Source organism: Muscardinus avellanarius (assembly GCF_963383645.1).
Source record: "Muscardinus avellanarius genome assembly, chromosome: 13".
In the NCBI taxonomy this organism is placed as follows: Eukaryota; Metazoa; Chordata; class Mammalia; order Rodentia; family Gliridae; genus Muscardinus; species Muscardinus avellanarius.
In genome coordinates, this window is record NC_137799.1 from 91,711,537 (window position 1) to 91,737,933 (window position 26,397).

General features: G+C 37.6%; 1 protein-coding gene across 3 annotated transcripts in view; it reads right to left on the reverse strand.

Moving 5' to 3' along the window:
* The window catches only part of AGTPBP1 (ATP/GTP binding carboxypeptidase 1), a gene marked incomplete at both ends in the record, with an annotated part of 125,568 nt that overhangs the window by 76,733 nt on the left and 22,438 nt on the right, over positions 1 to 26,397 (reverse strand). For 2 of the 3 annotated variants that reach the window (XM_080709445.1, XM_080709444.1), the window contains 4 exons: positions 3,349 to 3,446; positions 10,809 to 10,986; positions 13,195 to 13,403; positions 17,770 to 17,807. In XM_080709445.1, the coding sequence (XP_080565571.1) occupies positions 3,349 to 3,446; positions 10,809 to 10,986; positions 13,195 to 13,403; positions 17,770 to 17,807 (523 nt within the window). Of the gene's footprint in view, positions 1 to 3,348; positions 3,447 to 10,808; positions 10,987 to 13,175; positions 13,404 to 17,769; positions 17,808 to 26,397 lie in introns of all 3 variants that reach the window. The other variant, XM_080709446.1, reaches the window with a different exon arrangement.

Genomic DNA, 26,397 nt, shown 5'->3' on the forward strand with positions numbered 1-26,397 from the left:
AAACTACAAAATTTACAATTTTACATTTATATCATTATAATTAAAATCATAATTATATCATTATTGTATTAATTTTAATAAATAAAATGTCAGGCGTGGTGGTACGCTTGTAATCCCAGCATTTGGGAGGCTGAGACAGGAGAATTACAGTTCGCAGCCAGCCTCAACTACTTAGTGAGGCCCTTTGCAACTCAGTGAGACCCTATTTCAAAATAAAGAATAAAGCCAGGCGCGGTGGCGCACACTTGTAATCCCCGCGCTTGGGAGGCTGAGACAGGAGGATCACACAGGTTCAAAGCCAGCCTCAGCTACTTAGTGAGGCTCTTGGCAACTTAGTGAGACTCTGTTTCCAAATAAAATATAAAATGGGTCTGGGAGTATAGCTGGGAGGTAGAAAGCCTCTGGGTTCCACCCCCAGTACCAAAAATAAAGACTAAAAAATAGGGCTGGGGGTGTGGCTCAGAGGTAGAATGCCCCAGCTTCCATCCCCAGTACTGCAAAATAGAGTAATATTAATGAATATAATTAATTGATAAAATGTATTGTTACTTTTACTTTTTATAACTGGTGGGTTAAGGTAAAGGAGAAAATGTGAGAATCACTGGCCCTCCAGTGAATAATGTCAGCCAAGTCTATTTTGCAAATATGTCAGTGTTGCAAGGAAAGAATGTATGGAAACGCTCAAGTCACATGATATTAAAGAGACAAATGCAATACTAGATCCTACAATGGAGAGGGAGAAACAGTCCTCTAAAGGACATTACAAGACCAATGAACAAAATGGAATAGAAACGAGAGATAAGTGTCATATCACTGTAAGTTATGAGGTTGATCACTACACTGTGGTTATGTTAATACACCCATGGGTACAGGAGCATGATAGATGATGACATATGTTACTTGCTCTCAAAGAGTTCAAAAGATTGCAAGTGTGCGCTCATGTACACAAGCTCACGGTCTTCTGGGAGCAAAGTCGGTCATCACTGTGACTCCTGTTGAGTTCTATTCCCTCACTAATCTCTTTACATCTCTGGTCATTGGTCTTTTTACATCTCTGGTATTTTTTGTGATAATCCTGAGACATGAAGAATGAATTATGCTAAACATACTTTGTTTTTAATAGATGTGGAAATATATTAAAAGGTATCTATAAATTAAAAATTTTAAAAATAAGATTAATATAAAAACTTTACTATTCATCCGGACAATTGTGCTACCCCACTTACTTTCCAAATAATCTAGTCATATTTTAATATAGCTTCTGTTATTTAAGGAGCATTTTATATGAATTCTAACTCGGACTAACAGTCCTTTCAGTTTTATCAGGTTTGGAGCCACAGCTGCAGATACTCCAGATGTTTTGCCCCAGCTGTCAGAGTCTGCATTGCTTTCCTTCTCTAGGCCAAGACAAAGACCGCTTTTTGGTGAGTTCAACAATTTTGCCAGTGCATGCCAATGCATGAAGTTCATGCCAATGTGGCCTTAGTGAACGCATTTAGTGGTAAAGAAATTGGTTCTATATCTGCTATTAGAATAAAAACACTCTAGTATCTTAGATTCTGAAGAGTCAAATACTCAGTGAACCTTACTATTACTGCAGTATTCTAAGATTTAAAAAGAAAAAGCCCAAGCAAGCAAGAGTTAATCTCCCTTCCCCAGAAAACCATATAAGCTAAACAGCTGACAAATTAAACAAATCTTTTTTTTTTTTTTTTACAGATGCCACTGTGGCCCCCTCTACCAATAAGTAACATAGAAGTTTCTCTTCTCTTCCTCTCTCTCTCGCCCTCCCCCTTCAGTATTAAAGGTTGATCTGAAGGGTGTTCTGTCACTCAACTAGATCCCCACCTTTCTTATTTTTTACTTTAACTAAGGTACTACGTTGCCCCCGCTGACCTTGAATATACAGACCTCTCTCTCAGCCTACCAATTTGCTGGGCTTACAGGCCTGGGCCACACCACACACGGCAACACCAAACAGAGCTTCTGTCGTAACGTGACAGTAATTTTACATTTTCTCAATTTAATAAACACTTTTCTCCTCTCACTTTTCCAACTGAATAAAACCTAAGAATCATCATGTAAACACCAATTCTTAGAAAAGTGCATCATTTATAGACTATTTTCCTACTATTTGTGTATCTCCAAAAGACTGCTGAGAATAATACATTTTGAAATAAGTTGTCACAAGAGAGTCAAACCACTTTCTTTTTGTAAGTTCAAGGTCTGTATAATGATTTATTTCTCGTTATCCCACTCAGAGTGCATTTGCAATTATCATATATTTTGTAAAAATTTTAGCTTGTTTTTCCTTTTTTTTTTTTTTTTTTGCAATACTGAGGATAGAACCCAGGGGCATACCAGACTTATTTTTTTTATTCTTTTTTTAAATTCTTTTCTTTTTTTCTTTTTTGGTGGTACTGGGGTTCCTGGAAACCCTTCTACCTCCAGGCTATACTCGTAGACCCATTTTTTTTTAATATTTTTACTTAGAAATAGGGTCTCTTAAGTCAGCAAGCCTGGCTTCAAACCTGCGCAATCCTTCTGCCTCCACCTCCCAAGCGTGTGGATTACCAGCGTGTGCCACCACGGCCGGCCCTTTTTATTCTTTATTTTTGAAACAGCGTCTCACTGAGTCACAGAAGGCCTAAGTAGTAGCTAAGGCTGTCCACGAACTGCAGTCCTCCTGTCTCAGCCTCCCAAATGCCGGGATTACAAGTGTGTGCCACCATGCTCGGCTAGCTTGTTTTTATAACCCACAAATTAAAGCATTTAACATTTTTATTGGTGCATTATAGTCTCACATCATGATACAGACCATGTTGACAATGGCATATATTCACACAGCACTTGGTGCCCCCCCGCCCCACCTCCCCACTTCCCTCCCGATACCAAGTCCAGGCTGCCAATGTTATATTCACATGTACACACAGAGTCACAGGGAGCGTTGCCGTTAGTGAACCTCAGCCTTCTTCCTCCCCGGCTCCACTGAGGGTCCCTCCATTACCTGGAGTCCTTCTGGTATCCCAGATACTCCCTAGCTTGAGCATATTAGAGAAAACATGTCCCTTCCAAACCACTTTTTTTACATTACTTAAGATTTCCTTCATTTTCAAAATCTGTCAGAAGAGTTAAAATCTTTCTAGTGAGAGATATTAAAACCTTATGTCGGGGCCCTCTCCAGACCAAGGATTTAAAATAAAATCCACTCCTCAATCAGTCCATAATCATTCATGATCAAAAGCTGTAGAAAAACAAATTAATCTACCAATATACATATGTATCAAAGCTTTACCTACAACTGAGGTATATTATCTAAAGTTGACGGATGATTAAAAATTTACTAACCTTAAAATTTTGATCTGGGTCATCCTCATTTTCAATTTCATTTTCAGCTTCTAAGTCAATATCATCGTTGTCATCACTCTCATCCACTACATCATCCACTAGGATACAAAATGTGCCGTAAGTGGGTCAGGGGAAGGACTCGCACAGCATACCCAGGGCAGGACGCGCAGGAGACAGCATGCCGACCACCAAAACCGTGAGCCTGCTCACTGGCAATGCCTCCACCGTGCATGCCAAGCTCGCTTCATGCCCTCATAATTCCCTTCCTCATGACTGGCATCAATGACTATGTGCCATTAACAAAGAATTTTTTTAAGATGTGTTAATATAATCCCTGCCTTCAGGGAGCTCATGAGGTTAAAGAGCAAAAATAAACATGTAACTACATGCAAAGGTAAAGGTGCCGGGCGTGTGGCACACGCTTCTAATCCCTGCGCTTGGGAGGCGAGACTGGAGGACCTCGCTGGTTCGAAGGCACCCTCCCTGTCTGGCTTAAGAGACCCTGTTTCCAAATAAAAATATCAAATTGGTCTGGGAGTGTAGCCTGGAGGTAGAAGGGTTTCCAGGAACCCCAGTACCACCAAAAAACAAACAAACAAAAAGATAAAGGTCAATGAAGGCATAAAATTCAGAATTCTATAGAAAATGGGGGCATGATAGCACATATCTGGAATCTCAGTACTTGGGAGGCTGAGACAGGAGGATCATAGATTTGAGGCCAGCCTCAGCAACTTAGTGAAGTCATCAGTAACTTTGTGAAACCCTACTTCAAATTAAAAATAAAATAGGGCTGAGAGTAGCTTAAAGGTAGAATGCCTCTGAGTTCCATCCCCAGTACTATAAAAAAAAAATAAAGAAAAGGAAATCCATGTAAATATGCATCGGTTAATACTATGACCTCAAATTCTCTTTAGAAATAGCAAAAAATTTAGTATTCATATTGCATATAGTAACCTGGGTCCATTTATGCCTATACCTTAAAAGCAGTCAGTCATAAATAAACAAGGAAAGAACCAATATTTAGAAGTGGGAACAAAAGAGTTCTTTAAAAACAAAATAGAATCCAGGCATGATGGCACATGCTCAGAATCCCAGTACTTGGGAGGCTAAGACAGGAGGATCCCGGTTCAGGGACAGTCTCAGCCACTTACTGAAGCCTTCCACAACTTAATGAGACCCTGTTTCAAAATAAAGAATGAAAAATAGGGCGGCGGTATAGCTGAGAAGGAGCATGCCCCTGGACTCAATCCCCAGCACCACAAAAGAAAAAAAAAAACTAACGAACTGAATGATTTAAAAAAACAAAAAAACCAAAAAAAAACTACCACAAACAGGAAAAACTACTGCTTGACCAGAAAGAAGGGACATGAAGTTCAGTTTCAGAGAGAAAATATGCTTTTAATTTTTTTATTTTTATCTTTGGTGGTATAAGGGATTGAACCTAGGGGCATTCTACCTTCAAGAGACACCTCTAGGCCTTTTTATTTATTACTTTGAAGCAGGGTCTTGCTAATTGCTAAGGGTCTCACTAAATCACGGAGGCTTGCCTCTAACCTGCAATTCTCCCGTTTCAGCCTCCCAAGTATGGGGATAACACGAGTGCACCATCACACCGACTGTTTTCTTTTTCTTTCTTTCTTTCTTGTTTTTGTTTTACTTCTAGAGATTTTAGAAAGGGTTATATCAGTGGAGTTCAGGGCATGGCAGGGGAGGCCAACAGGACAGAGCAAGTCCCTGTACTCACATCACGGAGGTGAGAAACAGAACAAGCAAGGGGTTTCAAGAACACAAGCCCCCAAGGCCACACCATCGAGTGACCTGCCATCTCTACCACATCCTACCTGCCCAGGTTACCACCAGGGAAGCCCTTGACAACAGATTCACCTACCGAACAGATGACAACCCTCACTACACGATGGTATCAGCGCTCAACATCAATACATGCACTCTTTCAGGGGACACTCTATATATAAGACGTGATGGGCATTCTGTATTAGAACTATATTTTACTTTTTTATTTTTTATTGGTGCATTGTAGTCAAAATCTTATTGGGATCCAAGATGGTGGGGGCATACATGCACACATCACTCATTTAGCCCTTTCCCACTTCCCGCCCCATTCCTTCCCACCTGCCTCCTTCTCACGATTGGCTTAGTGATTGACTTTGATGTCTGTGTAAATGCACACCATATACATTAAGGAATTTCTCTCTTTGCCCCTTCCAGCCCTCTCAGTTAGGTCACCTTCTTTGCTCATCTATGGTTTCCTCTGCATCTAGAGTTCCTCCTATGACCTATTTTCCCCATACTTTCCACCTATTAGAGAGAGCACCCAATTTTTTACTCTTTGTGACTGACTAATCTCACTTAACATAATGTTCTCCATATGGAGAACATTGATCAGTTCTATAAGCATTTTGGTTAAGTTTTTTGGGTCTTCTAAGTATAGTATCATGTCACTTGATAATAGGGATAATTTTAGTTCTTTTCCTACTTGTTCTCCAGTTCCATCCATTTTCCTGCAAATTACATAATTTTGTTTTTCTTTTTGGTTGAGTAGAGTTCTATTGTGTACATATTCCATTGTTTTGTAATCCCTTCATCTATGGATGGTTATCTTGGTTGGTCCCATAGTTTGGTAACTGTGAATTATGCAGCTATACACATAGATGCGCATGCATTAGGTTGGTGGTTTGATGTCCATTCTTTTGGGTAGATACCCAGAAGTGATATTGCTGGATCATATGGTACTTTCACTCCCATTCTTCTAAGGATGCTCCATACTGTTCTCCAAAGTGTTTACACTAATTTCCAACCTCAACAACAACATATAAGAGTTCTCACTTCTCCAAACCCTGGACACCATTTGTTGCTGTTTGTGTTTTTAATTATTGCAGTTAGGTGAAATCTCAGGGTAGTTTTGATTTGCATCTCTCTGACTGCTAATGATATTTTAACATTTTTTCATACATTTATTGGCCATTTGAGTTTTTTCTTTTGTGAAGTGTCTATTTAGTTCACTTGCCCATTTTTTATTGTTTTTTTTTTTTTTTTTTTAGTGGTGAGTTTCTTGAGTTCTCTGTATAGTCTAGATATTAGTCCTCTATCGGAGGAATAGTAGGAAAAAATTTTCTCTCATTCTATCAGCTCTCTGTTAAGATTCCTGATGGATTCCTTTGCTGAACAGAAGCACTTCAGTTTAATTTAACTCATGTATTTATCCTCCTTTTAATTTCTTGTGCCTTTGGAGTCTTGTTGAGAAAGTATTTACCTGTGACTATGTATTGAAGTGTTGAACCTATGCTTTCTTCAAAAAGCTGCAGGGTCTCTGGTCTGATTTCTAAGACTTTGATCCAACTGGAATTGACTTTTCTGCAGAGTGAGAAAGTGGGGTTTATTTATATTTTCTGCATATGGTTACCAACACTTTTGCCACCACTATTTGTTGTTGAAGAGGCTTTCTTGTTTCCAGCATATATTTTTGGTCTCTTTGTCAAAAATCAGTTACCTGGAAGTGTACAAATTTCTGAGTCTTCTATTCTGCTCCATTGATCTATGTGTCTGCTTATGCATGACACATGCCATTTTTATTACTATGATTTGTAGTATAATTTGAAGTCAGGTATTGTGATGCTTCCTGCAAGGTTTTTGTTGCTGAGAACTACTGTAGCTATTCTGGGTTCTTTTGCTATTCCAAATGAATTTAAGGACTGCACTGAATTTGTAGATCACATTTGGAAGAATGGTCATTTTGATAATATTTATTCTGCCTATCCAAGAGTATGGTAGATTTTTCCATCTCCTAAGGTCTTCTTCAGTTTCATTTTTCAATGTTTTATAATTTTTCTTATATTTTACCTCCTTGGTTAAGTTTATTCCCAAGTATTTTATTTTTTTCATAAGTGAGTAGAAGTGTTTCTGGATCTTATTTCAGTGTATGGCTGACATTCAAGAAATCTTATTTTTTAAGATTGATTTTGTATCCAGACATGTAGCTGAATTTATTGATCAGTTCCATAAGCATTTGGGTTGAATTTTTTGGGTCTTCTAAGTATAGTATCATGTCACTTGATAATAAAGATAGTTTTAGTTCTTCTATTCCTACTTGTACTCCTTAGATTCCCTTCTCCTGTCATATTGCTCTGGCTAGAGTACTGTATTGAAAGGAAGTAGCCAGGCGTGGTGGCGCACACTTGTAATCCCAGTATTTGGGAGGCTGGGACAGGAGGACTGTAGGTTGCAGACAGCCTCAGCTACTTAGTGAGGCTCTCTGCCACTCAGTGAGACCCTATTTCAAAATAAAGAATGAAAAATAGGGCTGACAGTGTCGGTCAGAGGCAGAATGCCCCTGGGTTTTATCCCCAATACAGAGAGAGAGAGAGAGAGAGAGAGAGAGAGAGAGAGAGAGAGAGAGAGAGAGAGAGAAGAAGAAGAAGAAGAAGAAGAAGAAGAAGAAGAAGAAGAAGAAGAAGAGGAAGAAGGGGAAGGGGAGGGGGAGGGGGAGGGGGAGAGAGAGAGAGAAAGAGAAAGAGAAAGAGAAAGAGAAAGAGAAAGAGAAAGAGAAAGAGAAAGAGAAAGAGAGGAGGGAGGGATAACAAACATCCTTGTCCTGTTCTTGCTTTTATGGGGGAACTCTAGCAGTTTTTTATTAAATTTGATGTTGGTTGTGGGCCTACTGTATATTGCCTTTCTGATGTTGAGGTATGTTTCTTCTACTCTGATTCTCTATAGTGCTTTTAGCATAAATGGGTATCAAATGCTTTTTCAGTGTTTATTGAAATGACCATGTAATTTTTTTCCTTTGGTTCTATTTATATGATGAGTTAACATGGATTGCTTTTCATATATTGAACCCGCCTTCCATCCCTGGGATGAAACCAACTTGGTCATGGTGTATGATTTTCTTGATATGTTTTTTTTAATTTTTTAATTTTTTTATTTTTTTACTTTTTTGGTGGTACTAGGGGTGGAACCCAGAGGCTTTCTACCTCCGGGCTACACTCCCAGACCTTTTTCATATTTTATTTGGAGACAGGGTCTCACTAAGTTGCTGAAAGCCTAAGTAGCTGAGGCTGGCTTTGAACCCATGAGATCCTCCTGTCTCAGCCTCCCAAGCGTGGGGATTACAAGCGTGCGCCCCACGCCCGGCTCATGATATGGTTTTGAATGCTTGTTGCTAGTATTTTGTTTAGCAGGTTGGTGTCTAAGTTCATCAACAATACGGGCCTATAGTTTTCTTTCCTTCAGCTGTCTTTATTAGGTTTTGGTATTAATGCAATGTTGGTTTTATAGAATGTATATGGGAAGATCCCCTTTCTATTTCACGTAAAATATTGAGGAGTATTGAGATTAGCTCTTATACAAAAGTTTTGTAAAATTCACTTAGGAAACCATTTGGTCCTGAGCTTTGCTTTGATGGCAGGCTCTTTATTGCTGCTTCAATTTCTTTGTTATTGGTCAGTTTAAATTTTCTATATTATCTTGGTTCAATTTAGGAAGGTTACATTTATCTAGAAATTTTTCAATTTCTTCCAGATTTTCCATTTTGTTGGAAAATAGTTTTTCAAAGTAGTCTGATACTCCTCTGAATTTCCATGCTGCCAGTACTAATATCTCCCCTTTCAAATCTCTTATTTTAGTAATTAGACTGATTTTTTTTTTTTTTTTTTTTGGTTAGGTTAGGAAGTAGTTTACCTATCCTTTTTTTTTTTTTTTTATAAATCAGCTTTTGGTTTTGTTGATTTCCTATGTTTTTTTAATTCTCTACACCTCATTGATTTCTGCTCTAATTATAATAATTTCTTGTCGTCTATACTGGCTTTGGGGTTAGACTTCCTGTTTTTCAAGGGCTTTGAGGTGTGTCATTAGGTTATTTGTTGATTTTCTGTTCTTATGTAGGCACTCAGTGCTATGAATTTTCCTCTTAATACTGCCTTCAAGATGTCCCAGAAGTTTTGATATGCTGTATCTCTATGTTCATGTGTCTCTAGGAATTTCTTGATTTCACCCCTTACTTCTTCTATGACCCATTTCTAGTTAAGCAGTGTGGTGTTCAGTCTCCACTTCTATGTGGTTACTCTGTGTCATTGCATAGTTGATTTCTAGTTTCATTCCACTGTGGTCTGAAAAGACGCAGGGAAGTTTGTCACTTTTCTTAAATTTACTAATGCTCACTTTGTGGCCCAGGATGTAATCTATTTTTGAAGAAGTTTCCGTGAGCAGCTGAGAAAAATGTGAACTCTGCTGTTGTTGGGTGGAATATTCTATATGTGTGTAATAGGTCCATTTGTTTTATGGTGTACTTAGGACTGAGGCATCCTTACTGACCTTTTGTCTATTAGATCAGTCTAGCGGTGTAAGAGGGGTGTTGACGCCCCCAATATTATTGTATTGGGATCTATGTGTGACTTAATTTCACAGAGAGTTTGTTTTATGAAAGTGGCTGGCACCTATGTTTGGGGCATAAAATTGAGTATTGTTATGTATCCTTGCTGGATTGTTCCTTTTACCAGTAAAAAGTGACCTGCTTTGCCTCTTCTGATAAGCTTGGGCTGGAAGTCTAACTTGTCTGATATCACAGTTGCTACTCCTGCTTGTCTTTGAGTTCTGTTGGCATGGACTATCTTGCTCCAGCCCTCCACCTTTAGTTTGTGACTATCTTTACTTGTAAGGTGTGTTTCTTATAGGCAGCATATAGATGAATTCTGATTTTTAATCCATTTTGCCACCTTATATCTTTTTATTGGGGAGTTGAGGCCATTTATGTTCAAGCCTGAGTGCTGAGAAATTATTTTTAAATCCTAACATTTTGAGTTTTAACTTCTGTTTGAAGTAGTGTTTGTTCTTCTTTGTGTAGTTGTTTAATGAAAATTATTATTTCATCAAACAAATTGTTTGGTGCTTATTATTTATTTTTTCTTTGCAGTAAATCTCTTGTGAGTACTTTCTCTACTGCTGATTTGGAAGACATAAAATTTTTTAGCTTCTGTTTGTCATGAAAAACTTTTATTTCCTCATGAAATGTAAGAGTTAGTTTTGCTGGGTAGGAAATTTTTGGCTCCAAGATGTTTCTGTTCAGAGTTTGGGATATGTTCCTCTAGGCCCTCCTGGCTTTCATGACTTGGTTTGGGAAGTGAAATGATTCATTCTTTATCCAAACTTTTCATCGTATGGTATCGCCTTTGGTTTATACTCCATATGTAAAATGACATACAGCTTTCTACTCCAAAGACCCAATGATGCTCTTATACAGTTAAGTCCCATACTATTTTCCAATACTAGTCTAGTTACTAGAATCTACATTCTTAAATTTAAAGAAATATGTGCTCATTAGAATGTGAAAGTTTACTATGTTCGTTAAGACGTTTTGCTGAGGATTTAAACACTAGTTCATAAAAGTGTTAACAGGGTCACACAACTCTAAGAACTAGTGCAGGCCAGCAGTCACCCTGTGGTCCTACCTTCAGGGGGTAAATTGTAGAGCTGTGCCACAGGGCCAGTCACAGGAATAACTGGTAACGGGAAATGAAAAGAACTTTTAATCGTTGGGAGCGGCAGTCGATTTTTAGGGAAACATTTCCTCATTATCAGACTGGAGGTGTTGACAAGGGGGTCAAGTGTCCTGACGGCCAAACATTCCTGGGTGGTTTTTTTTTTTAGATAAAGGGAAGAAAAAAATGTGCCTTAGTATAGTTATAGCTCAAACAATTTTACATTAGTTCAGAAAGTAATACATTAATAATTTTCTATTGTCAAATGTAACAAAACCAGCATTTTAACATAGAACAATTATAAAATACCTTTATCATTCAGAAGTATCTATCTATAAATAAGAACCACATTTGGCAAACTTAGTAGACCATTTCCCTATATATTTTAACCATGCCTAAATCAATACCATAATGGAAAATCGCCAAAGTACTACATATGAATGACTCGAAAAACATCCAAAAAGTCTAACCCTTAAAGTAAAAAATAATATTTAAGCTGGGCATGGTGGTGCATACCTGTAATCTCAGGACCTGGGAGGCTGAGACAAGAGGATCACAAGTTTGAGGACAGCCTCAGCAAGAAGTGACACTCTCATCAACCTCACCCTATTTCAAAATAAAAATAAAATAGGACTAGGGTGTAGCTCAGAAGTAGAATGTTCCTAGATTCAATCTCCAGTACCACAAAAAAATTTATTTAAAAATTTTAAAAAACTTTAAAAACAGGTTAAAAAAAGATGAAATAAAAGTAACTAATAAACATATAAAAGGGGAAAACTGAACCTTGGTTATCAGGGAATATTATTTAAGAATTTCTACAAATGTAGTAAACCTTTAAATAAAAACTAGTAAATGATAAAAAATATATTTAGAATATATATTTTATATTCTGAGAGGAGCTTTACCTTGAAATTTTAATATTATTAATAAATACATTATTTCTTGGGCTGGTAAAAAAAAAGTAAAAGAACAACTTAGATGTCCCAATTTAAAGTTCTAAGAGTTTGATTTGCTGCCACATTATCTAACGTTGGGAAGGTCTAAGGGCTAAGGGACCTGAGATTATGTTAGACTACATTATTATCTGTGATAATTAACATTTAGAATGGCACTGTATGCATTATAAAATTTTCAACAAACAATTTCACATCTGACCTGTCTAAACAGATAAGAAATTAAAAGCTCAGAAATACTGTCACTCTAGCTCTTCCCCATGTTTCAAATATCCATCATGGTATATGTTAAGAATAGTAAAAACACAGGTGCATAGGACTGCTCTAAGAAATATTGAAACATAAAAAGTGTTCAGATATCTTAGCTACTGCCATCTAGAAAGATTTTTACCATGTGTAAAACCAAGAAGGCACAACGAAGAAAACTGGCATTTTCAAAAAGACATATTTTTTTCTAATAAGCATAGCCTTTAAAAACAAGAGGGTTAGCCGGGCGTGGTGGCGCATGCTTGTAATCCCTGCGCTTGGGAGGCTGAGACAGGAGGAGCAAAGCCAGCCTCAGCTACTTAGTGAGGCTCTCAGCAATGTAGTGAGACCCTGTTTCCAAATAAAATATAAAAAAGGTCTGGGAGTATAGCCCGGAGGTAGAAAGCCTCTGGGTTCCACCCCCAGTACCACCAAAAAATAAATAAATAAAATAAAAACAAGAGGGTTACCCTGCAACATCCCTATTCCCCTACACCTGAGATGAGTCTTCTGCAGACGCTGGAAAAGATCTCATTCAACACACTATCAAGAATGTCTGCTGCTCAGGATGGCTGGCAGAACTAGCACTCGGTCCCAGGTTTCCACTTTTGTCCCTTCTCTGTGCTTTCTAAAAAGGCTTTATCCAGCAGAAAGACAAGCAGAACACTCAAAACAACAAAGCTGCCCTACCAGCTGTAAAGGTTCCCCAAATGCCTTATGAGAGGACCACACAAACTGAGTTAGGAATAATCAATCACGCACGCTAGAAAACACAGCTAGAGAGAATCCTTTCCTAATCCAGTGATGGTTTTATACATCTTTCTTGAAACTTTGGGAGAAGGGAATCACACTGCAGAGACGTGCACTGACAGCTCTCTCCAATTTAGTCTGAGGTCACATATGAGAAGTGATTGTGCCTTTTTGGTTTTAAGAGTTTTTAAAAATATACATTTATCACCTGTATACTTTTCTGATTATTTGCAAGTTAATTCCATTTTCTTTTTGTTCTTTTTTAATTTACTTATTTTGTATTGGTGCACTGCAGTCATACTTCTTAATGGAGTACAAGATGACAGAGGCACACATGCACGCATCACCCACTCAGCCCTTCAGTATAACGAGTCCATGAGGAAAATACTAGGAAGCAAATAACTTACTTGTGACGTGTTATACAGAATTTTCATCCCATTGGCATCGATAAATGCTTTCCTTCCCAACTTGATGTTTGTGACACTTTTTAAGCTCTGTAAAATCCCTTTCCGAATGAGCATGTTTCTGTGCCGATTGTCATGGCGGTGCCAATCTACATAAATTGTTAAAAGCACTTGGACATATCCTCTGTCTACAGCTCTCCTGGCATTTGTTTCTTTAACAGAAGAAAATTGAGAAAAGTTTTTTTTTAATATAAGTGAAAGTGGTAGACTATATCAAATTAAAAATATTCTGTATAAACTGTTGTTGAGTTTACAATAGTTCTTTTGCTTACTACAATATTACTGATTAAGATATTTCATTACCAGTTTAAATATATAAAGCCTCAATATTAAATTGTTATAACCGTTTTTCCAATAAAGGAAACTATATACTTATGTTTTTATAAGAGAATAAATATGACAAGTTCAAAAAGATATCTTTTGGATATCTTTTGTGACAATCCATATATTGTTTCATGACTGAAAGGTAACAAAATCTCTTTCACTAAAATTAGTTCTACGTCTTTTTAAATGTTAATACTAACAAAAGCTTTATGTATTTAATTTTATTTATCTTTTTTTTTTGCGGGTCTGGGGATAGAACCCAGGGGCATTCAACCTCTGAGCTACACCCCTGCCCTATTTTTTATTCTTTATTTTGAAACCGGGTCTCACTAAGTTGCGGGGGGCCTCACTAAGTAGCTAAGGCTGTCTGCGAACTGCGGTTCTCTGGTCTCAGCCTCCTGAATGCTGGGATTACAAGCGTGCGCCACCACGCCCGGCTAGCTGTATGTATTGTAAAACTTATGAATATACTGACATTACCTCAAATACATTTTTAAGTCTTTAACTTACTGGCTGTGACTATGGTTTTGTCAAAAGCCATTATCACTTTTATTAACTTCTACTGCAAACTATGCTGCCGTTGGCTTTGATTTAACCCCACCAGACTACAGTTCCTGTTACACATTGTATGCTTCCACTGAAATTAACTGCTCTAATTATCCCACAACTATATAAATAACCATGCATATCTACGCTAAATTAACAATACTTATACAACGTTTTAGTAAATGAAAGGTAAGGATCAGTATAAGATTAGAAAATAGTGCTCTAGGCATTTTATTTTTAATGTAATAAAAACTACAGTAAAGGCTTTTTGTAATCAATTTTATTAGAGTACAATTAACAAAATAAATTAAAAAGACAAACTAATTTTACTGGGTGTATTCATTTTGAGTCACCCCCCCCATGCCATTTTGGCATGGGGCTGTATTTCTATTTTCTGTATTTCTATCTTTTAAAAAAAATACAACCTAATTTTACTAACTTGAAACTATTAATATTTGAGATTATTAAATGGGTGCATTTTACTAAAACAGCAGCAAAGAAATTATATCACAGCAAAATACTAAGCCACTCAGTGCTAGAGTGGTGGGTCAAATATAAGGACAAGATGATGGGTAGAAAAAACAACCCATTTGAGGCTGTTTGGTTATATTAATCTTAATATTAATCTCAAATTCACCTAAAATACAATCCATGATTTATGGCATGGACATTAAGAAGATACTGATTTTCGTTGCCTGACAGAATTAGTATGGTTCTAGAAACCTAGCACTGATAAAACTTACTACTTTGCAGAACTATGTTCTGACGTTAGGGAAGTGGAAGAGAGCTTTAAAGCACCTACTGTATCTAAAACAACTCGTTTTCTCAGGCTGAGTTTACATAATCAGTTTGGTTGGTTGGTTACCAGGGACTGAAAACCAAGGGCATCTACTGCTTAGCTACACACACCCCAGTCACCATTCTATTTTATTAAAGTTGGAACAGGGTCTTAGTTGGCTAAGGCTAGTCTCGAACCTGTGATCCTCCTCTCCCAGCCTCCCAAATACTGGGATTACAGGTGTGCACCACCACACTCAGCTAGTTCAACTGTTTTAACCAACAAAAAAAAGTCTCATGTATTTTAAACAAATATATACTTTGGGCCAATTAAAATATATAAGCCTTTATTTCAACTAGCTATGAATATTTTTGTCAAATCCAATTTGATTACTGTAATTATTATAACAAACATAGCATTTCAGCAAAATTCCCAAAAACCTAGATGATATTTGTGAGAAATATTAAAATTCTTTATGAAAGATCAAGTATGAAAATTGACTATAAGTCAAACAGAGGAACTGAGGTAGAGCCTGAAGAAAATGAACAAAGCTACCTATACCTGCCCTGAGCACAATTAAAACACATCAGTACAGATATCTCTATTCTTGTGTTCAAGGCCCAAATCCCTATTGCCTGTTTCTTCTACTTCCCGAACTAAAAGAAAATTTAAGCTTACCCTTGGGTATTTTATTTATATGCCAACAATGGCCATTGAGCTGCCTCTCTTGACCTTCTTTACCCTATTTTCTCCCACATTTATTTCAGTTGTCCAATTTATTCTTTTACAGTAAATGGCTGTCCCCACACCACCCAAAAAAAAAGAAATTTTTAAAAATGTAAGTAAATAAGGATGCTCCAAAAATGCAATGTCCATTTAAAGGTATGTAATGGGCTACAAAATACCACTTTGTACTATTAAAGTTCACCCTATTTAGTGTCCTGTGTCATCTGAAAATATATTAATTATTTGTCAGTTACTTTTCTTTATTACTAATAAACAGGTATGTGTGCCCATCACCCTCCTTTGAACAAGACAAGATGTAAAAGGAAGACTACTACTTAAAACTGAAGATCCAGATTCCAATCATCTTAGCTTAAATGATTTCTATAAATACTTAAAACTTCTAAGTTTTAGTTTTTACTGACTTAAAGTTAATGACTTTGTTATCAATTCGTAAGCTTTAATAAAATTTTAAATAGCTATTCTAATCCATTTCAAATCAAAAGTATATTCCTTTACCGGGACTCGAGCTTTATGCAGTTTGAATTACTAAGTCAGAGAACATTAAAGCAAGGCTACAAACACCTATTAAAGTTAATCACATATGTGATCAGCATCTAAAGCATATTACATCAACATATGAGGTAAAGCTACACAGCCAACCTAATTGAGTTCCATATATTTCAAGAATAAATTATTAAAGTGAACTCTGATATGTAATGCAAATTTTAACAGATCATTACTTGGTCAAATATCAGAATTTTTTTCTCTTTTCTCCCCCCCCCCCCGCCTTGGTGTGTATGTGGTACTGAGGACTGAACCCGGGGCATTCTTCCTCCGAGCTATACTCCTAACCCTATTTTATTTTGTAATTTCAAACAAGGTCTTACTAAGTTGCAGAGGGCCTCACTAAGTTGCTGGTGCTGGCTGTGAACCTGTGATCCTCCTGTCTCAACCTCCCAAGTAATGGATTACAAACATGCACTACCATGCCTGGCTCCAATATCAATTTTTAATCAATTAATCATTTGCCACTATTCAAAAAATAATTCTAGCAACTCAGACTTAAGGGAAAGTCTTGCTCTTGACATTTTTGATCAAGTACCTGTGAATTTATCTTAGAAGATGATGAAATGTGAAAGCCATCAATGTGGATCATTAACACTAAATGTTAAGATTAAAGTGTTAATTTAGCCAACCAATCATTCATAAAATTAGTAATAAAGATATTTATTTACTTATTTAAGGACTGTAGCTTGAACCCAAAGGCTTTGCACCTTCAGTCCCAAGTTTTATATTTAAAATAAAGATGAGTATCTTGAAAAAAAATAACCAAAAATATAGATAATTATTCTCCTAAAGCATCATAAGGTATATCTGTTCCAATGCTTTTTCAATTTTGAAGCTAATTGCTTTATTTTGTATTTAAGTTCATTAGACTGTAAACTTACAGTGAGAGTAACTTTGTGTAGGGGGTGGGGTACTCAGGATTGAACCCCGGGGCATTCTACCTCTAAGTTATACCCCAAGCCCTATTTTTTTTTTTTAATTTGGAAATAGAATCTCACTAAGTTGCTGAAGATCTTACTAAATTGCTGAGGCTGGCCTTGAACCTGCGATCCTCCTGTCTCAGTCTCCCAAGTATAGGATTACAACTGTGTGCCACCATGCCCTGCTTAACAGTTACTTTTTAAAATATTATCAATTTTAATTAATGGTAGAAACCAAATTTTTAATGAAAAGTTCTATGTTAAAGTCTTATGTTACACACAAAGACAGCGGTTATTCAAGACAGTTCTTACAGTAAAAGTTCTCAGTATCATGCCAGCTTCAGCTTTTAAAGAAATGATACTCATATGACACTTATACATTTTTCTCTCTTCACAGGGCTTCATGTTTATATAAATAACTTAGAATAGGAAATCAATGTTCTTGAATAAGTTACATAAATGTACAAAATATATCATACACATGATATTATGTATGATGTATAAAAACTGTGCTAGAAGATAAAATTATTTTGACATTAGAATATAATAAGCCAGCTTTAAAATTATACACTAAATCTACATGTCCAGCTTCTTTAACACAGTAAATAGAATGCTCAAGAAAACAGTATCTAATACTTCTAATATTTAAAAACTTACTTGATTTTAGCAATGCAGCAAGAGTGTCTAAAGCAACCCTGTCAACACAACAAGAAAACACAAACAACAACAAAACTAGTAAAATTAATCTACAATAGTAAATTCATACAATCTTGTCAGATAAATAATTATTCTATCATCTATTCCAAATTTATTCTTGTTAAAAGGGTAAATTACATAATGGTATTTCTCTGTATGCATCGCTCCCTTCAGCTTAAAATTAGACATGAAGAGGCTTTAAACAGTAAAAAGCACCAAAAAATTCTTAAGAAAAATAAGAAAATTAATATTTGTCTAAGTCTTTATGTCAGAAGTTAGATGAATGCTATCAATTATTGTGCCTGTATTTACTTAAAAATGAACCATACTTTTAAGATTAATTTCATAAATACAAAATTCTACAGATATTTAAACTTTCTGACATTTAAGTATTTCAGTTCTATCAAGCTATATCCTCACATTTAAGATGATAGTGTAAAACACTTTGGAACTTGGAGAGAACAAGAATGAACCTTTAATATCTATCAGCCATGAGGCACCAAAAATAATAACAAACTTAAGTATGATCTGAAAAACTCTTACTGCCCTTAAAGAGCAAGAAAATAGGCCTAATTATTGAAGACACATATATTTTCTTGAACATAAATATTCGCCCACAGTGAAATCAGCTGCCATTAATTGGCTACAAAAATACATATAAATATCACTGTGAAAAACCTACAATTCAAGTAGTTTTTTAAACATCATTTAATGAGAAAATGGAACTTAAATTTCAATAACTTTAGAAATCTAGGACTATATACTCTAGTACCTCCTAGAAAGATGTCAATGACTATAATTATTTGCATTAAAATATGTATGTATCAAACTTAATTAAGCAGTTCACTCACCCATTAAGCATTTGTTGAATGCCTACTAGACACCCATAGTAGCAAGTTTGCCATGGTATAAAATTAGAAAACAAGCTTATCTGTTCCACAGATAATTTTACAATCTATATAATATGCACATCTATGAAAATTTCTCAAGAAATTAAAACCAAAACCAAGGCAACAAAATGGAAGTTGCAAATGTTAGAGGTAAAGGAGAGACAGCATGGCCAGATGTAAAAAAAAGGTGAACGTAACTGATTAGAGAAAACTTGTCACACTTTACGGTTGTGCAATTAAGACCCAGAAAAGACTGTAAAGCTATCAGAATAAGGATGGATAGGGATGGCTTTAACATTGGTCAAAATTAAACACAGAACTAAGTGGATCTTCCAAATTAAACTGCTACTTATAAAAACTAAAATGGAAAAGTACTGTTCAGCAATACCTGATGAATGCCAGATAGCCTTATAGATGATAAATATATGCTTTCTACTTCAATTCTTAAAATAACCCTGGTCCACAGAATTGGCATGTTTTATGGATATGAAAATGATAGGATACAGCATGCTTAGAGCCACATAAAAACCCAGTGATATGAAAAAGGAATTATATCAGCCATTTGTTAAGAAAGGAACCAAGAAATCAGAAATATTTCCCTTTAAGAAGGCAACTTGGAGCTAAGTGTAGTGGCACACACCTATAATCCCAGTATTTGGGAGACTGAGATGGGAGGATTGCAGGTTCAAGGCCAGCCTTAGCATTTTAGCAAGACCTGTTTTAAAATAAAAAATAAAATACGTCTTCAGTATATCGCAGAGATAAAACACACACCCCGGTTCAACTGAGTGAGGGAGGAAGGGAGGAGAGAGGAAAGGAAAGGAAACAGGAGGCAACCGGGCCTCCAGGTGAGCAGGGCCCTGCAGGCAGCTAGCCCAGGAATCAATGCTGGTTGGGTTGTGAGGCCAGGCCACTGAGAAGTGCCTTCTACACTGGCAAAAGCCAACAGTAGACCCTGCCTTTGCCTCTTATGGAGTATCTTGGGGTTTGACTCCTGTCACTGTGGCCTGCAAGTCCAAGAGACACATCCCTCTGGAAGATAAGAGAGCTGCTTCCTCAGGGTCAAAACACAAGGCTGGTGTGCCACCACCCCTGTAGAGAATTCCCAGACGCACGATTTGCCACACCTGGAGCCGGAGCAGTTTCTTGTCCTATGGCTTCCTGGCACATGTACAGGAGGCAGGACATTCTGGCTCTTCAAGAAGAAGCTGTGGGGGCTAGTGACCAACCAGTGCTATCTCACCCTTGACACAGGACAGGCCAAACTGTCCTTTCTCTAGAAATGAGAAGTATAAGATTACCCTATAAGAAGATGTCTATGAGATTCCACAGGCTTAAAAACACAAAGGTTTGCACCTTGACAGCCCCTTGAAATGATGACAAATCAAGATCTAAAACGAAGTTTTATGTTAATGAGTTACAGAATTCATATGGAAGTAAATGTCACTTTATAATTAGTAAAGCACCCAGAAACAGCATGTTGGAAGAAACAAATTCAGTAAAGTAACAGGATACAAAATCAACATACAAAAATCAGTAGCTTTTCTATACAGCAATAATGAATTCATGGACAAAGAAATCAAGAAAGCAGTATCACTCAAAATAGCCACAAAATAAAATACCTGAGCCACAGGTGTAACTCAGCAGTAGAGAACTTACCTAACATGTGTGCGGCCCTGGTTTTGATCCCCAGCACCACCCAAAAAAAGTCAAAAAATACTTAGGAATAAATCTATTTATGTATGTGAAAGAAAAGGTAGAAAGACCTTCCATGTTGCTGAATTTGAACTAATATTGTTAAACGGGATCTGATGGTACATGCCTGAAATCCCAGTACTTGGGAGGCTGAGACAGGAGGAAGTCAGGGTTGTGGCCAGTCTGAGCAGCTTAGCAAGATCTTGTTTCAAAATAAAAAAACAAAACAGAACTGGGGGTATAGCTTAGAGGTAGAATGCCCCTGGGTTCATTCCTAGTACCACAAAAATTATATATATGTATATATGTATGTATGTATGTGTGTGTGTGTGTATATATATATATATATTATATATATATATATGTGTGTGTGTGTATGTGTGTATGTGTGTATATGTGTGTATGTGTGTGTGTGTGTGTGTGTGTGTGTGTATATATATATAAAATGTCCATACTACCCCCAAGCAATCTACAAATTCAATGCAATCCCATCAAAGTGCCAAGAACATTCTTCACAGTATTAAAAAAAGAGTCCTAGCCAGGCGTGGTGGCGCACGCTTGTAATCCCCGCGTTTGGGAGGTGGAGACAGGAGGATCGCGCGGGTTCGAAGCCAGCACGCTGGCTTAAGAGACCCTGTTTCCAAATAAAAAAGTACAAAAAATAGGTCTGGGAGTGTAGCCTGGAGGTAGAAGGGCTTCCAGGAACCCCAGTACCACACACACAAAAAAGAAAGAGACTCCTAAAATTCATATAGAAATGTCAAAGATCTCAAATAGCCAAAGCAATCTTGAGCAGGAAGAGCAAAGCTGGAGGCGCTACAGTACTTGATCCACAGCAGCAAAATCAGCAGCAGACCTACTGCAGACCAAGGGAGCAGAGAGAGAGCCCAGAAATACATACACAAGCCTTTGCCCACTGATTCTTCACAGAGGTGCAGAAAGTATACATTGGAGAAAAGACAACTTCTCCAACAAACGGTGCTAAAAAACTGAACATACACATGCAGAAGACTGAAACCTGACCCCTATACCTCGTACTCTGCACAAAAATCAACTCAAATGAACCTTCATTTAAGACCACAAAACTCTGAAAATACTAGAAGAAAACATAGAGGAACTACCTCAAGATACTGGTACAGGGAATTATTTCCTGGATACAACTCCAAAAACACAGGAAACAAAAGCAAGAATTAACAAATGGAATTATAACAAATTAAAAATTGATTCCTTTCCCACATGGCAATGGAATAAAAAGACAACTTAGGGACTGGGAGAGAATCTTTGCCAGCTATTCATCTGACAAAGAATTAATATCCAGAATATATAAAAAATTCAAAAATATTTAACAACAAAGAAACATGTAATCCAATTTAAAAATGGGCAAATAACTTGAATAGCCACTTCACTAAAGAAATACAAATGCTCACAAATACATGGAAAAATGATCAATATTATTAACCATCAGGAAAATTCAAATCAAAACTACAATCTCACTGCAGTTAGAAAAGCTATTATAACAACAACAACAACAACAACAACAACAACAACAACAACAACAAAGTCTGACAAGGATGCAGAAACAAAGGAAGCCTTATACACTGCTGACAGGAATGTAAACTAGGATAGCCCCTAGGGCAAACACTATGGGCAGAGGGAGGGGGTTCAGAAAACAAAAATAGAACTATTTATGATCCAACTCTATCTGCACCTAGATAGTTATCCAAAGGAAATGAAGTCAACATACTAAAGAGATACTGCATACCCATGTTTTATGAGCCACTATTCTCAATAGCTACGATATGGAATCAGCATGTGTGCCTGTCAACAGATAAATGGATAAAAAGAATATCACATACACACATGCACGCACACACACAGGCACACACTGGATTACACACAGCCATAAAGAAGGAAATCCCATCATTTGAAATGGAAGTGGAGGACATTGCATTAAGCAAAATAACAAGACACAGAAAGCCATGTACAGCATGTTATAGTTAGACATGAAATGTCCCCTAAAGAGCTCATTTATTAATGCTTAGAGCTAATGTGATTGAGTCATGAGGGCTATAATCCCAGCACTGAATAAATCCACTGTAATAGATTGATCTGTGGTGTGGCCTGGTCTGGTAGGATGTGGTTGGAGGGGTGGATCCCTGGGAGATGATATAATGGTTCTCCTCCCCCATGCTCGTTCCTGCTTCTAGCCTCTACAACAACATAAGGAGCACAGCCTCTGTGTTCTCCCTCTCCCCATCACCCGCCACTATGTCCAGAAATCTACTGTTCCTGGCTTCAAAGGAAGGGACTAAACCCAAAACTGTAAGAAAAAATCTTCTTTCCTCTAAGTTACATGGTCAGGTCTTTAGATTATGGTTGTGAGAATACTGACCGAAACAAGCATGTTTTATCTCATGTGTGGAAACTAAAAAGAAGAGGATTGAGAGATCATTAGAAAGTAGGAATGGCACCAGGGAGGGTTGGGGAAAAAGAGTAGAGGGGTAAAAGAGTAGATGAGCATGCTCAAGGCATGATGTATGCACGTATAGAAACACCACAGTGAATCCCAGTAGTGTGTAGATAATTATAAATTTTTTAAAGGTAGCAACCTAAGCATTCATTTTCAAACAAAATGGAATAACAGAAACTCAACAAAATGGAAGTATTTAAGACATTTTAAGTATCAACCAATGAATGCTAGTAATCTGTAAAAGATGAAAACAAGTGACGTGGGCCCTGCAAATGCTCTAGTTCACGATATCTTGAGAAAGACAGCAAGCCGCAACACAGGGACATGGAACATAAATCATCTGCCACATTCCCTAAGTTGAGCACATGAGCACATGAATTCTCCAACTGAGGACATACACAGTCCAGGGAAACTTAAGTCAGTAGCTCACAGGGTGGAGACCAAAAGAGAACACTCTACAAAAAGGTATTTCTTCAGAGGTTTCTGTTGAATAGTCAGCAAAGTAGTGACTAGCACATGTGTGCTAGGTAACTACCAAGACTGGAGGGAAAAAAACTAAAAGGACAGGAGAATAATGTCTAAATCACACAGAGCTGGTAGTGGCACCTGAACACGCCAACCACACTGGAAGCTGCCACACCTGATGAGCTAGGTGGTAGAGCACTTGACAGGGATTGCCTCACCAGCAGGGATTAACCCAGTCCTAGATTCAACAGGGCTCTGACCCCACCTAACAAACCTAAAAATATCTCAACAGATCACGCTCTTCCAACAGAACTGAACCAATCCCAGACCAAATCTCAAAGTTAATTACAGAAATATAAAAGTAAAAAGCACTCCACAAGGCCTGGCGCCCAGGCAAAATGGTCAGAAGTAAAATGTAGGGGAAAACCAAATGAAACTGGCCTAGAACATAAACAATCCAAACATTAAACAGTCGCCACCATGGTGCTCTGTGTTTTCAAACAGCTTGACACGGAAGTTTCCCAAGCTTATCTGGCCTCCTGCCACCTTCTGAGAAAACAATATTGTCCAGCACCCCCTGGAAATCCACCTTCCATAGGAGGACAAATGGAAAGGTGCTGTGACACACCTGTGTGCTTTTGAGTGTCTCTATTTCATTGGCGGGTACACTACTGTCCTCTTTAGAAACCTATGAGAGAGGAAAACTTGAGCATCTTAACTAAGGAAGGGCAGCTTTTTTTTTCAAAAGTTAAATACAGCTTCCATTTGATCCAGCCACTCTACTCCAAGGATCTACTCAAAACTAATAAAAATATATGACCATACAAAGTCTTATATGTCAATATTTGCAGCAGCTTATTTGTAATAAAAAATCTAGAAAGACCCAAGTGTCTATCAGAAGTGAATGAATAAGCAAATTAAGATATATCCATACAACTGTGAACACTATTCGACAATTAAAAGGAATAAATGATACAACAATAGGAGTGAATCTAAATGTAACTGCGATGCACGTCCCTGGACATGCGAGTCAATCGGTAGTGACAGAAAGCATCCCTGCAGCTGCCTGGGCCCCAGGGAGAGCAGGGAGGAGGCCCCAGGGAGAACAGCGTGCTCTGGGGCCAATGGCTCCACCGTCTACAGCGTCTGTGACTGTGCTGTGAGTCCAGGACACACTGTGGTTATCATGGCTTCACTTTTGTACCTTCATAGCTCCTTCCTCCATAACAGATCTTCACAATTTGTACTTTACAACTGTATTGATATAAAGTATATGTATTAATAACAGGCTAGCCAGGCATGGTGGTGCACGCTTGTAATCCCAGCATTCGGGAGGCTGAGACAGAAGGATCATGGTTTGTGACCAGCCCCAGCTACTTAGTGAGGCCCCTTGCAACTCAGTGAGACCCTGTTTCAAAATAAAGAATAAAAAATAGGTCTGGGGTGTAGCTAGAACCTCTTATGGGCCCCTAAAGGTAACATGGGACTTCAGCACTAATGCCTACTAAGCCAAAATTTATATAACCCTGAATATGTTGATTCTTATCAAATTGAAACTTTGAATATGCATAATTTATTATATGTAAAGAAGGTATTTTAGACAATTAGGTCTCATATAAGAAAACTAAGTAACTCCACCTTTTTACAGCACTTTGTTTAATTGCTATATGTTATATATAAATCATTTTATCTAAGAAGTAGTAAAAAAAAAAAAAGGTGAGACAAAATATTTACTCCCCAAAGCAGTAAACAATCTAAGCATGTTGAAAAGTATAAAGATTCACTGAATTACACATAAGTAATCTCTTTGTCACCTTTTTATTATAGAGATGGTCATGACCCACCTAAAACTTTAGCTACTATACTATGTAGACAGAAGCCAAGGTTTGTGAAAGACATTTTAGGTAACTCTGCTGAGTGAAGACAGATAACACACAACAGTGAAAAATCAGAAACCATACCTCCTACTAAGTACATAAAATAAACTCACTGTAAATCACTCGTATGGATGGAGGTGCATCCCCAGGTGCAATTGGTAAAGATGAAGTCATACTGAAGTATGCAGGCCCTTAATGCAACACGACTGGGGCTGGCTAGAAATGTGAGTGATACAGTATCCAGAAGGCCCTGAGTTCAATACCCAGTACTGAAAACAAACATGTTTAGTCAGCATTTTCAGCTCTGTGACTAACATAGCTGACAAGCACAACTTAGAAGATTTATTTAGTTCACAATTCAGAGGTTTCAGGCCATGCTCCCCAGCTGCAGCTCAATGCTTCAGTGGCAGGACCTCAGGGCACAGAGGCAGGAAGGAGAGGAGCAGGGACACATACAGTAGCCACGCATGTCCCACCTCTGAGCCTGTCCAAATTGCTTTATACATGACAGTAGACTACTAATTTGAGAACAGTTTAAATCCACACTATACCACCACCCGTAGGTTTAGGAGTATGGTCCTACTGAGAACCTGGTGTTAGCCCTCTAGCCTCCAGAACCACAGTTCTGTGCAGCGGTACACTTCGGGGTTTTGTTGCTACTGGGTTTGAACCCAAGGGCATTCTACCTCTGATGTACACACCCAACCCTTTTTAAAAGCTTTTTTATTCTGAAACAGGGTCTAAGAGGCTGAGAGTCTCACTAAGTTGCTGAGGCTGTCCTCGAACTTGTGATCCTCCTGTCTCAGTCTCCCAAGTGCTGGAATTATATGTATGCACCACCACTCCCGGCTATAATTCCTGTTCTGCCATCAAGTTTGTGGTACTTTGTTTCAAAAGCCGCAGGATACTATTACATTTGATGCAACTACTTGCAATCAACTCATTGGAATTTCCCATCTACATCTAAATCTTTATTCAAAACTTTAAAAATATTAGACTTCCAGCCGGGCGTGGTGGCGCACGCTTGTAATCACCATGCTTGGGAGGCAGAGACAGGAGGATTATGTAGGTTCAAAGCCAGCTGTGCTGGCTTAAGAAACCCTGTTTCCAAATAAAAAAGTATAAAATAGGTCTGGGAATGTAGACCGGAAGCAGAAGGGCTTCTAGTACTACCAAAAAAAAAAATTAGACT